We start from the raw sequence: 14798 nt of genomic DNA, 5'->3' as shown, positions 1-14798 counted from the left end.
GGTTGTAAAAAAACGGGGGGGGTGCTTAACTTAATTCTTTGTGTATATATATATATACATATACATATACATATACATATATATATATATATATATATATACATATACATATATATATATATATATATATATATATATATATATATATATATATATATATATATATATATAAATAATTATATATATATATATATATATATACTGAAACGCAAAAGAAACTTACCACCTTTGAAACCTTTAAATATCAACAATAACACTGCGTATAGTAAATGTGTGAACTTATTTGTGGACAATAGTGTCCTCACTGTCAGACAAAACGGTCACGGATGGTCACTTGAACCTTCAATGGTCACTTCATAGCACAGCTGTTGAACAGCCGTTTTGACTGTCAGTGATTAGCCAAGGGGTACGGGATGATTTTAGTGAGCTGCACGTGATGTCTTGATATTGGCTTTAAAAAGGCCAGTGCAAAATGGGCTTTTCAATCAACATGCCACAACAACCAAAAACAACAACAACCACGTTTCCCGAAAAAGGCCAACCCCCGCTTTGCGGGGAAAAATGGCCTCCAAAAGGTGGTTTTTAAAATTTTTATAATCAACATGCCACGATTGTCAAGGGATCAACGGCAGCGTGCCCTGGGCATGCTGCAAGGCGGACTGAGCTACCGTGAGGTGGCACGTCGCCTTGGCTGTTCACACCAGACGATATCGGCCCTGGTGGACAGAGACACCCTCCACAACTCTGCAGATGACAGACCTCGACCAGGGAGGCCAAGAGTCACCACTGCAAGGCAGGACAGGCAGATGGTCCGAAGTCACCTGCGGGATCGATACCGTCCAGCATCCCGCACTGCGGCAGAAACTCCGGGGCGTGCAAACCCACGGATCTCCAATGATACTGCACGGAGACGACTGCATGACTATGGTCTGACTGCTAGAAGACCATACAGAGGCCCCGTGATGACGGCTGCCCATCGCCGCAACCGACAGAGATGGTGCCAGCAGCATCAGTGGTGGACCTTGGCGCAGTGGAACGAGGTCGCTTTCAGCGATGAGTCAAGGTTCTGTGTGGACAGTCCTGATGGGCGTGAGCGTGTCTGGAGAAGAACTGGCGAGCGATATGCCGATTGTTGCGTGCATCAAGCCAACAGGTGGGGTGGCCCAAGTGTGATGGTGTGGGCCGCCATATCAGGCCGGTACAGGACGCCACTGGTGGTTGTGGATGGGAATCCTAATGCCCAGCGGTATGTGGATAACATCCTGCGACCTCATCTGCTGCCATTCCTGCTAGACCACCCAGAACTGAGAACCTTTCAGCATGACAACGCTCGTCCCCATGCTGCTCGCTTTACCACTGCATTTCTCCAAGGCGAGAACATCAACACCATGCAGTGGCCTGCGCTCTCCCCTGACCTGAATCCCATAGAGCACCTGTGGGATGAGCTTGGGAGACGCGTAGTTGGCAGGGCCAGGACACGGGCAGAGCTGCTTCAGACATTGAGGACTGAGTGGGACAGAATCCAGCAGCAATCCATCCAAAGACTGGTAGGCAGTATACGTCGATGATGCACTGCCTGTATCCAAAACAATGGTGGCCACACACGCTATCGAAAGGGGACTGACATTGCACCCTGTGCTGTTCTGTACTGTAGAACAAACTGATGAGATGGTGTATCTTGGTCAAAAACTTGACATGTCATCAATAAAATGCCAATGTTTCAATTAGCAATTGTTGGTTTGTTTTATTTTGAACTGTTACAATTTTATTACATTTCAAACAAGTGGTAAGTTGTATGGTCTTCTGGCAGTCAGACCATAGTCATGCAGTCGTCTTCGTGCAGTATCATTGGAGATCCGTGGGTTTGCACGCCCCGGAGTTTCTGCCGCAGTGCGGGATGCTGGACGGAATCGATCCCGCAGGTGACTTCGGACCATCTGCCTGTCCTGCCTTGCAGTGGTGACTCTTGGCCTCCCTGATCGAGGTCTGTCATCTGCAGAGTTGTGGAGGGTGTCTCTGTCCACCAGGGCCGATATAGTCTGGTGTGAACAGCCAAGGCGACGTGCCACCTCACGGTAGCTCAGTCCGCCTTGCAGCATGCCCAGAGCACGCTGCCGTTGATCCCTTGACAATCGTGGCGTGTTGATTGAAATGCCCATTTTGCACTGGCCTTTTTAAAGCCAATATCAAGACATCACGTGCAGCTCATTAAAATCATCCCGTACCCCTTGGCTAATCACTGACAGTCAAAATGGCTGTTCAACAGCTGTGCTATGAAGTGACCATTGAAGGTTCAAGTGACCATCCGTGACCGTTTTGTCTGACAGTGAGGACACTATTGTCCACAAATAAGTTCACACATTTAATACAGGCAGTGTTATTGTTGATATTTAAAGGTTTCAAAGGTGGTAAGTTTCTTGCGCGTTTCAGTATATATATATATTGTTACGGGACCGCGTATAAGATGTTGTTTGCCGAGCGGAGGCCCCGCGACCCTAACAGTTACTCCGACTAACCCGATTCCTGGACGTTGGCCGAAATCGCGCCACAGATATTCAATTTGGAAACCTCTAAAGCGACCGAATGTAAAGAGGAAGAAGAAGACGTACGGAGGAATAACAGGTTTTATTAATTATTTTCACAAGCCAAAGCAAAGAGAGCAGTTGGTTATATACAGAAAATGGAATGAGCACAAACACAGTGAAATCATTAGCTTACCTATACAAGCTTAATTAATAAACCCCAGGACAACGTGAAAGACAGACGGACGATCACACTTACACGGGGAAATGCAGGCCGGAAGGAATGGCTTGGAGATGGGTGGCTTTTAGAGGCAAGGAAGGTTCAGCGGGTACTGGGCACGGTCGGGCCAGAAGGCACCGCCGTCAAGAAGCCGAGCTTTGGTCCCAAACTGCGCGGGCAAAGTTCCTTTCTCCGTACTGCTGCCTCGTGCGCTCCTTGCGTTGCCCCGGTCCGCTTTTCCTGCAGCGCGGCACGTCTCACGGCGGCTCGGTCACACCTGCTCGTCTCCAGCGCATCTCCTGGACCCATCTCTGTAAAAGCTCATCTGCTCGGGGAGCGTCCCGCGGCGGGTTATATAGGCCCCGCCCTTCACCCTTTGCGAACCTCCCCCAAGCGTTCTCTCTCCGCCCTCTCAAGCCAAACCCCTCGTTCTGGGTTGGATGAGCGGGGCCGACTTACTCCTCCCCTCTATGACGAGGTGGAGACCCGCCTTTCTTCTTCGGCGTTACCTCGTGCGTAATGGAGTCAAATGCAGCAAAGTGCCTAAAGAGCCAATTGCAGCAAAGTGGCAAACCTGACACTTGGAAGCTGCCATGGGGCGTCGGAGGGCCTACTCTTATTTAATTCGGTGCAATGAAGAGTCAAACTAGTGGGAAACACATCCTTAGCCTACAGAGAATAAGGGACTAACTATTTAAAAGGATATATCGTGTCCTGTGTGTAGGTTTATGGAATTAACTAAGAGGACGAGCTGCGACCATTCTTTACATTATGAGGGTCAGTTACACACAACAAAACCATACTTTTCACATTCGTGACACTTTCTCAAAATTGTTACACTTCTCAAATTCGTTACGCTTCTCAAATCCGTTACACTTCTCAAATTCGTTACAATATATATATATATATAATATATATATATATATATATATAATATATATATATATATATATATATATATATATATATATGTATATGTATATGTATATGTATATGTATGTATGTATGTATGTATGTATGTATGTATATATATACAGTGAAACCTTGACTTACGAGTTTAATTCGTTCTGTGACCGAGCTCGTAACTCAATTTGCTCGTTTCTCAAATTAAATTTCCCCATTAAAATGCATTGAAATGCTATTAATCCGTTCCAGCCCGCCAAAAACCACACCAATTTTTTTTTAAATATACAGTATATATAAAAAATATCTCGCGCTTTATATTTCACCTGTATGCAGCATACAAGTTGGCAGGATGGCCTGGACTGGAGGTACGCACACTTGACTCTAAACTGTCCAGCCTGGGTTTGAATCCCGACCCAGCTATAACCTGTCATGGGTGAATCACAGGCAGGGTGATTCATCAGTGTGTGTACCGCTAAACTGGGCGCCCCGTTTGCGTCCCATTAGTTGTTGGATGTTAAGGATCTCACCGTGTTTTCCACAAAGAGAAGGCGAGCTATCGCCGGCACTCTGAACAAGTTGTGGCCTGGCATGCTCTTCTCCTCTGCCGTTATATACGTCCTCCTCGGCATCTTTTTCCAGAAGAGCCCTGTCTCGTCACAGTTGAAGATTTGCTGGGGGATGTATCGTTCGGCTTCTATCAGTTCGGCAAAAGTTATAATAAAATCTTCAGCTGCCTTCACATCCGAGCTTGCTGCCTCACCATGCCTGACGACGGAGTGAATGCCGGTCCTCTTCTTAAAATTATCAAACCATCCCCGACTGGCTTTGAATGACTTCCGATGCCTTGTCCGTTGATGTTCCCGCCGCCTGCTGCACCAAATCCCCGTAAATGTCTCGGGCCTTCTCACACATGATGTTCTCGGTCACGGTATCTCCTGCGAGCTGCTTCTCCGTCAACCACACAAACAACAACTTCTCCATCTCTTCATGGATAGAGGTCCGGAGCTTTGAAATAATCGTAACGCCCTTGGCTGGCGTTATAGCCTTTATCGACTCCTTCTGCTTCAAAATCGTACATATCGTAGAAGTACTACGATCGTACTGCCTCACCAAGTCGACAACACGCACACCTCGCTCATGTTTTTCGACGATTGCGTGTTTTATATCCAAGCACATCATCCTCTTCTTCTTCTCAGTACTGCCCTTGGCACTCAATTTCTTAGGACCCATGGTTAAAACTAAGAAATTTTCCAAAATAACCAAAATGCGAAAACAAAGCAGCAGCTATATACGGCAGAGTCGCAGAGATGCTTGCACGGCAAGATAACCACGTGACCGGAACCCACCTGGTGGCGGGTGGCATAAGCTCCAAAATAACCAAAATGCGAAAACAAAGCAGCAGCTATATACGGCAGAGATGCTTGCACGGCAAGATAACCACGTGACCGGAACCCACCTGGTGGCAGGTGGCGTAAGCTCCAAAATAACCAAAATGCGAAAACAAAGCAGCAGCGATATACGGCAGAGATGCTTGCACGGCAAGATAACCACGTGACCGGAACCCACCTGGTGGCGGGTGGCATAAGCTCCAAAATAACCAAAATGCGAAAACAAAGCAGCAGCGATATACGGCAGAGATGCTTGCACGGCAAGATAACCACGTGACCGGAACCCACCTGGTGGCGGGTGGCGTAAGCTCCAAAATAACCAAAATGCGAAAACAAAGCAGCAGCGATATACGGCAGAGATGCTTGCACGGCAAGATAACCACGTGACCGGAACCCACTTGGTGGCGGGTGGTGTAAGCTCGTAACTCAGATCTCGGCTCGCATCTCAAAGCAATAAACCGCCCGAGCGACGGCTCGTATCTCGGAAAACTCGTAAGTTGGTGCACTCGTAAGTCAAGGTTTCACTGTATATATATATATATATCTATATCTATCTATCTATATATATATATCTATATCTATCTATCTATATATATATATTTTTTTTTTTTTTTTTTTTTTTTTTTTTTTTTGCCGCGTTCCCGGGGTGAACACCCCTGGGGATGGATAGCCGAGCAAGCTTTACACTCGGAGGCGTTCAATTCAACTATTGCCGAGTTAATACGCGCGGGGGAATGAGGCAGTGAAAGGTAGTGGAGCTCTTACCTTCACGGACCCCACTGGATATCTTTGAACCTGGATAATCAACTCAAACCCAACACGGAATTAAAATGTACAATAAAAACAGGTTTAATGAAAATAAATGCCAGGTAACATGAAATGCACAGTAAACCAAGATTCCCAAATGGAGCGCCCCCATACGGACCCGTATACATACAAGGGGAAAAATAAATGTGAAAGTAACAAAATGTCGTGAGGTGCGTTTGCCTGATACTCAGCTCCGGCCTGGACGAGCACTGTGGTGGGATCGGTCGACGAGAGGACCGCGCGTCGAAGCGCTCAACCAATGGCGCTGATCAAACATCTCAGCGCTCAATCCTGGGCCAGCCAGCACAACACGAACTCCAGCTCCTCCGAAGAGCACCAAGTCACACAGCCTCCCCCCCTTCAACGTGGCAAAAGCCTCCCCAAAGCTCTGAAAGGTTCTCCTCACAGAGGCGCATACGAGCCAGGCACCGCCGAGAGCCAGCACGAGGGAGCGAGTGCGCAAACTGCCACCGCCCATATTGAAAACCCAGCACAAGAGGATGATATCTGCGACCGTGCACTTTCAATGTCCCTCACGCAAGAGCGTATAAACTGTGTCTGCTCGTAATGACTGTAACCCACGCAAGAGGACAAAATGTCGGGACTCATTTTTTTCTTCTCAAGGCTCTTACGTCATTCGACGACGTCTGCGCATGCTCCTATCAGCGAGTCCTTCTCATTGCTCGACAATACCGGACCAATGACTGCTCTTCGGGGCGTGGCCTCACGGACCTGCCTGCCTTTGTGATGGTGTTCGGTGGTATCATTGGCGGTGCTCAATGTCCTGCTTCCGGGTACTTTTATTTAATGTTTATTTTATGTGTAGCGTGCATGCCTGGTGTGGTGTGTGTCATAAGGAACAGAGGAGAAATATTACAGAGGCACTTACATACAGGGAATTTACCATTAATCCCAAACTAATTAACATAACCCCACCCCTCGTCATAGGCACAAAGATACACTCTTACGTGACATCCGGTCTAACGGATTCCCTACTTATGGTACATGGGGTTCTTCTTCTTCCTCGCGACATTCGGAGCATGGTAATCTATACACTTCTACCTGGACTAAGGTATTTCATTGGTAACCGGGTTGTCTGTTTACCCCCCGCAAACGTAACAATATATATATATATATATATATATATATATATATATATATATATATATATATATATATATATATATATATATATATATATATATATATATATATACAGTGTGGCCCCGTTATAACGCGATCGTTGAGGTCCATAAAATGTCATCGCGAAAAAAGCGGGGTCGTGCTAAATCGGGGTTCAAGAAAATCAGCGTTCAAACTGACCCAATGTTGACCTAACATCTTAAAACATCCTAAAACAACAAATAAAAGCATTCAAGAATATTAGCAATCATCATTTACAGTTTATTTATTAAAAAAGTGATCGAGTGTTCCTTGCTTGAACGTAACATGTCGCTGGCTGCGAGCGAAATCTAGAATGCTTCTGAGTTGGAGGATTTTTATGTGGTCCACCTCCTGGGTCTCCAGCCAACGGAGGCTAGCCTCGAGGTGTTCAATGGCTTCAGACACTTTTGGGGGTGGGGGTGGAGGCTCTTCATTATCATCTTATTGTGGCTTGAGAACCGGTACACTTTCCTCCGCCGGTGCTATCGTTACGTTACGGACGATCTCGGCGCCCGTCAGGTGCTCATATGATGGGCATTCGTCGTCGGCAGAGTGCCACTGGTGTAGCTCTACTTTGCTCCATTCAGACAGCTTCTCTGCCTCATGCACATCTTCCTCTGTGAAGCCGTACAAATCTGGCTCGTCATCATCATCTTCCGTGGTGGATTGGTGTGATGAAAAGGCTGGCCCCAGACCCTTCTCCCAGCATTTCTCTACACATGACGAGCTGATTGCTGCCCAAGCCTTCCCACCTAAGTGGCAAACTTCCTTCATGTTCAGGCCTTTCAGATAGGCTTCAAGCGTTGTTGAGTCATCTACAATTCTACGAATTAATTCCCGCCTGTAATTCTGCTTGAACACGGAGATGATCCCCTGATCTAGGGGCTGGATCTTGGATGTAGTGTTCTTGGGGAGGTAAGAAACTCGGATCTTTCCGTCACGGCTTACTAGGTTGGCAGCTGGCGGATGAGCGGGACAGTTGTCAAGCAAAGAAGAGCTTTGGGTTCTAGCTTTTGCTTATGCAAATGTGCGCGGACGGCAGGGACAAAAGTTTTGTGAAACCAATCCTCAAAGATGACACTTGTCATCCAAGCATTGCTGCTGTGCGTGTACCTGAACGGTAACGACTTCATGTTGACATGGCGGAAACAGCGGGGCGAGCGAGATTTGCCAATCATGAGCGGTTTTAACTTATGTGTTCCAGTCTTGTTTTCACAAAACAACAACGTCACGCGATCTTTGCGTTGTTTGAACCCCTCACATCGGTGGACGTCATCTTTGCTAGCCAGTGTACGGTTTGGGATCATCTTGTAGCAGAGGCCTGTTTTGTCACAGTTGTACACTGTTCTTCCACGTAGCCACCTTCTTCTAAGAGAGTTTTTAGTTGAGCCGGGTATTCGCTGGCGGCGGCACTGTCGGCTGAGCGAATTTCTCCTGACACTAACACTTGAAAAATCCCATGACGGCGTTTAAACCGGTCTAGCCATCCATTGCTAGCTTTGAACTGTGAGGTTTCTCCGTTGATCTGCTTGTCAAACTTCTCGGCTTGAGCTTTGAGAATAGGACCGGAAATTGGAAGGCCTTCTGAGCGAGCTTGAACGAACCACTCGTACAGGGAGTGATCGAGGCTGACATCTTTCGCTGTCTTCAGGCGTTTGGCTTTTAGTCCTGCTTCTTCTTCAACTTTGCAAAGCGACGCACGTAACTTTTCTTCTTGAGATTTCCAGCCACGAAGTGTTGATTCCGGTATCCCGAGGTCTCGTACACGTTGAGTTTGACTTTTAGTCTTGATCGCGTCAAGTGTGTGAAGCTTATCTTTCACAGAAAAAGATTTTGTTTTTCTAGCAGTTTGTTCCATTTCCAGAAAGAGCAAAAAAAAAAAAAATGGTCCAATGACTCATCGCGTTATATCCAAATTCGCGTTAAATCGGGGTTTCACTGTATATATGGACCTCCGCATATAGTCTGGAACCAAGAGCTTTTAAATGAGAATGTCTGGAATGTCTGGAAATGTTTGGAAATGTCTGGAACCAAGAGCATTATAAATGCTGTGGTTGTGACATTTACCTTTACCACATTCAGACACAAATGCGCAACTTGTATTTATATAGGGACAGATAACCCGGTTACCTTTCCTCCAACCTTACCATATCCTTATCTTACCTTATCTGCTCACCCACTCCAACTCTTTGTCCTCCACTCCCCCTTTCTTCTTAAAGTCCTCAACACCACCTCCCTCCCCCAAGGCCTCAGCCATCCTTTCTCAACCTTGCCCCTTCTCTGCCCCCATTCTACCACTCCTCAGGGTAGTGTTTTGAGAGCAACAGTGTTTGTGATCTACATCACTGTTTGTGTTCTTCATCTATCTTCATCACTTTAAAATCCAGTGTGTCACTTTACTGATTACTCCAGCTGAGATTGTTGTTTCAAGCTCTTTCCTCTGTGGCTTCATATCTGCTGCCCACTGTCACTTCATGTATCTCCCATTTCCTTGTGTGAGCTTTCCTCCTACACAGGCCGAGAGCCTATCCCAATTTCACCTGTTATCCCCTTGTGTTATGGTGCATGCATTTATGTCCTCCTGCTTTTTCGTTGTCACACTTTGTATGTTGACCATTTAGTTACCTACTGTTCCACTCTTCCATGAGCATTGGACTTTTCATACCTTAGCATTTGACGCCAAAGGACTCATGATCCTCAGAATAGAAGGAGAGCAAACATAGATTCAGAAAAATCAGAGTGAGGCTTGGGCTTACCTTTGGGGCAAATATGGCAGCAAAGGCCAGGAGGCAACTCAGGATTAGGACAAGATGAAGGGGCACAATGTTCTATCTCACAAGAAACATTGCCATCCTAAAAGGGAAGAGAAAGATGCATAGGGGCTTAGCAGAGGCAGAAATATGAACAAGTAGAATTAAAGGGGACGAGACAGTGATTGGGCCCAACTTGCTTTTACTGTCACCATTGTAGAGTTATTGTATCGCTTACACAAGTAACGCGTGATTTGTGATGACATCTGCAGAAAGTCTCACCAGCTGTCTTGAAGGCTTTTGATAAACAACATATTCATAGACAGGGTAAATTAAGATCCATAAGATGATGTGTGATTTCTGGCATATAGGGATGCTAGATTACTATGCGTCTAGATGGTGCTGTGCGAGGTATTTTACCATATTTCCCGACAACAAACAAACTTAGGTCTTTCCATTACCAAGGCCTTCAAGGTTATTGGAACTTCTGCGATTAAGCTGAGTCTATGGGCCTACCACTTTTTCATCACAGAGTGGTCGGTGGTCTCTCTTTCTTCTACCACCTCCTTTCTAGTTTTGCATCGTCTGCTCTTTCCGGGCTTTAACCCCACCAGATTTGTGCACGGGGCATGCTGTCCATCAGCAAGCCCGTTCTGGTGAAACCCCCAAAATCCAGAATCACTACTCACCTCCACTCATTTGTTCCTCTTTTTTTTCCCCCCACCAGTGGAACCAACTTCCACATCCTCTTCAATCTCACAGCAGGGATCATCTCTCATCCAAAACTACGATCTTCTCTACCCCCGTTAACCACTGCCAGCTCCTATCATCAAGCCTACCTCCTTTCAAATTTACAGTTTTTCCCACCTAAGGGTTTGTTCATGCACCCTTCTTGTTCACCCAATGTGTCTCCCTCTACACCTCATTTTGATCTGTTATGTCCTGATCCGTTCTATGTTCTAGTTCTTCCATTAGCCTTGCTTGACCTTGTACACAAAAAACATTACAAAAGCAAATGTCAATATAAGTGTCACGAGCAGATATATTTTCCGATCATAAAGAAGCTAAATCAGAGTAGCAAGGTAAGCCGATTCAAGAGGAAGACAAAAACACCCATGAATCTCATGTCCTTGGTTCCTTCCTCATCCCTCCATTGGTGGAAATAACCTTTTCAGGCCATGCAGCCTGTGTCTGCTGGAAGCACCATTGCTTAGAGTGGGGCTGTACCAGAAAGGGCCTTTGAAAAAAAAAAAGTTGTCCTGCTTGGCATTCCCATTTGAGCACCTACCTCATATGATAGTGGAATCGCAAAAGGTTCCATTCCCATACAGGTACCATGTCCCTAAAGCTCTCCATAATTCATGTCCAAGTACATTAATGCCACTTAATGTCCCACATGTAACATATGCACTAGCTCCTCCAAGAGTCTAAGAAAAAGGTTAAAATAATCAAACGGCTGATGTGCATCTCGTCACTCACATTCACAAACTATTACATGGACAGGTGCTTATGCTCCTTACCTTCCTTACAAAAATAATCAATCATTCCTCATTGGATCTGATAGAACTAAGATGTAAATTTCACCAGATATTGTGAGAATGTTTGCTGAGGGTCCTAGGTGAGACACCTTAAGGAAGCTCATGAAACAGCTGAGAACCTACCAGGCAGACGCAATGTGTACAAGGGTCTTGATTGAATGTCTCTCCATTTTCATAAACATGACCCTCATATTTGCAGTCTGGAAATAAAGGAAGTCAAAGTTATAACAACAAAAAAACATGATAGATTAAAAATAAATATTCTGTGTGTCTTTGTGTTGATGTCACCAAATTAAATTCTAAATGAAAAATGATGACGTCACTAAATTAAATTCTAAATAATATTGTGCCAGTTTGTGGGTGTGGCCTCGACATCACCCGCTCCCGCCCTAACCCAACGGATATATATCTCCCATCCTCTCCATCACGCACCTCCCAACCCAAAACAGCAAGAATTATGTGAGAACTGCGCTGACCCGTCGAGATCACTCCCCTCTGAGGTGAGCTCCTTAGCCTGTTCTTCCCAACGAAGATAAAACTCCAACCCTTCCCCCTCTATATTTGGCCATTTTGTCTTCACTTATCCAGACTGTTTCATCCATTCGACAAAGCCTCCCGTCTGCAGACAATGGCTCCGATGCACCACTAATGTGCACTCGTGAAAGACTTGCCCCAGCCGGTGGCCCGCGAAGGTTGGGTTACCATATTTGAAATTTCAAAAAAGAGGCCACTCCAGAGTGTACGTGTATGGTTCGTGTGTGTGTGTGCGTGTGAACAGGTGTGTGTTCATGAGGGACTTGCCCTGGCCAGTTCTTGCGAGACTTGGACTGAGGTCTTCCCTCCGGTAAACACGACGGAAACATGGAATTAATGGTTGTGGACGTTGGAGAACGGGAGGAGTCTCCTTTGGCATTCTCTGGGGGGGACTTTGTTCGAATATTTTCTGTGAGAGTCCCGCCCCTCTCCAAGTCTCCACAGCTTACTATGTCGCTCTGGCCTGCAGTACTCTCGGCAAATGGACAGTGATAATGCCCATTGCAAATGGCCAGTGCCAACATTGCTTCATGTGATATCCCACCATTCAAAAGGTAAACAATGTTTTGTGGGATGCTTCACGTGATATCCCACCGTTCACACTAAGCATTGCTTCGTGGCATGCTTCAAGTGATATTCCGCTGCTCACACGGTAAACATTGCTTCGCGGAATGCTTTGCGGGATATCCCAACAGACGGTAAACATTGCTTCGCAGAATGCTTTGCGGGATATCCCAACAAACGGTAAACATTGCTTTACGGGATGCTTCACGGGATATCCCAACAGACGGTAAACATTGCTTCGCAGGATATCCCATCATTCACACTTTGAATATCTTCGCGGGATATTCCACCAGCTGCATAACACGACATCACCACAAGTTACTGTACAGAATGAAAACACTCCATCGTACAGTGCATTCAGAAAGTATTCAGACCCCTTCACTTTTTTCACATTTTATGTTGCAGCCTCATGCTGAAATCGTTTAAATTCATTTTTTCCCTCATCAATCTACACTCAATACCCCACAATGACAAAGAGAAAAGAGGATTTTAGAAAGTTTTGCAAATTTATTAAAAAGAAAAAACTGAAATATCACATTTACATAAGTATTCAGATCCTTTGCTATGACACTTGAAATTTAGCTCAGGTGCCTCCCATTTCTCTTGATCATCTTTGAGATGTTTATGCACCTTGATTTGAGTCCACCTGTGGTAAATTCAATTGATTGGACATGATTTGGAAAGGCACACACCTGTCTATATAAGGTCTCACAGCTGACAATGCATATCAGAGCAAAAACCAAGCCATGAGGTCGAAGGAACTGCCTGCAGAGCTCAGAGACAGGATTGTGTCGAGGCACAGATCTGGGGAAGCCTACAAAAAAATTACTGCTGCATTGAAGGTTCCCAAGAGCACAGTGGCCTCTAGAATTCTTAAATGGAAGAAGTTTGGAACAACCAGGACTCTTCTGAGAGCTGGCCGCCCGGCCAAATTGAGCAATCGGGGAAGAAGGGCCTTGGTAAGAGAGGTGACCAAGAACCCGATGGTCACTCTGGATGAGCTCCAGAGATCCTGTGTGGAGATGGGAGAAACTTCCAGAAAGACAACCATCACTGCAACACTTCACCGATCTGGGCTTTATGGCAGAGTGGCCAGACGGAAGCCTCTCCTCAGTGAAAGACACATGAAAGCCCGCTTGGAATTTGCAAAAAAGCACCTAAAGGACTCTCAGACTGTGAGATACAAGATTATGTGGGCTTTCATGTGTCTTTTTATTATGTCATACATGTGCTGAGTTTTTAAAAATTTTATTTGATATTTTTTCAACCTTATAAAATTGCTTATGAAATAGAGTATCACAAACACTACAAACACTTTTGTGCAAAATAATTGTTTGTATTATGATCGGTGTTTATCATGACAACACAGCAACTCAGGTACAGTGATTATCCTCAGCTAAAACAAGCCCGTTCCTGTGTAACGACGCGTGGTGAGGCGAGCGTGGTGAGGCGAGTGTGGTGAGGCGAGCATAGTGAGCCGAGCCAAGCTGATATATATATATATATATATATATATATATATATATATATATATATATATATATATATATATATATATATATACAGTCACATGAAAAAGTAAGTACACCCCATGTAAAGTTTTGACTTTTTCAACATATTTCAACATACAGCTATTTGATCTTCATTTCAACAATATTGATAGATAAAGGTGATATAATATAACAAATATCATGAAACATTTACATTTTGTAGTCCATTGTATAATTTAAATAAACATAAATGCAAATTTCGCATGTGGAAAAAGTAAGTACACCCTTGGCTCTAATAGATGGTATTGCCCCCTTTGGCAGAAACAACCTCAAGTAGGCGTTTCTTATAACTGTCTACCAGTCTTTGGCATAGACTGGGAGAAATTTTTGCCCACTCCTCCATGCAGAATTCTTTCAGCTGTGCGATGTTTGAGAGGTTTCTTGCATGCACAGCTTGTTTCAAATCCCCCCACAACATCTCGATGGGATTTCGATCCAGGCTTTGACTTGGCCATTCCAGAACCCTCCATTTCTTTATTTTCAGCCATTCCTTGGTGGATTTACTGGTATGTTTAGGGTCATTGTCATGTTGCAAGGTGCACCTTTGGTTGAGCTTCAACTTTCCGACAGATGGCCTCACATTATCCTCAAGCACCCTCTGATATAATGAAGAATTCATAGTGGATTCTATGATGGTGAGCTGCCCAGGCCCTGATGCAGCAAAGCTGCCCCAAACCATAATATTTCCACCACCATGCTTTACAGTTGGTATCAAGTTCCTGTGGTGAAATGCTGTCTTTGGTTTTCGCCAAACATGTCTTCTGGTACTGTGGCCAAATAGCTCTACCTTTGACTCATCTGTCCAGAGCACATTGTTCCAGAAATGCTGGTCTTTGCCTCGGTGTTCATTGGCAA

General features: G+C 45.2%; 1 protein-coding gene across 2 annotated transcripts in view; it reads right to left on the bottom strand.

Moving 5' to 3' along the window:
• The window catches only part of LOC137431671 (kielin/chordin-like protein), a 121273-nt gene that overhangs the window by 74847 nt on the left and 31628 nt on the right, over positions 1-14798 (bottom strand). For both annotated transcript variants that reach the window (XM_078769089.1, XM_078769090.1), the window contains exons 3-4: positions 11419-11495; positions 9764-9860 (exon numbers count right to left, since the gene is read on the bottom strand). In XM_078769089.1, coding sequence (XP_078625215.1) covers positions 9764-9860; positions 11419-11495 — 174 coding nt within the window. The remainder of the gene's footprint in view (positions 1-9763; positions 9861-11418; positions 11496-14798) is intronic.

Source organism: Myxine glutinosa, unplaced genomic scaffold (genome assembly GCF_964187855.1).
Source record: "Myxine glutinosa unplaced genomic scaffold, kmMyxGlut1.1 SCAFFOLD_1105, whole genome shotgun sequence".
Taxonomy (NCBI): Eukaryota; Metazoa; Chordata; class Myxini; order Myxiniformes; family Myxinidae; genus Myxine; species Myxine glutinosa.
The sequence above is the reverse complement of the archived record's forward strand: the minus strand, read 5'-3'. Positions and strand labels throughout refer to the sequence as shown.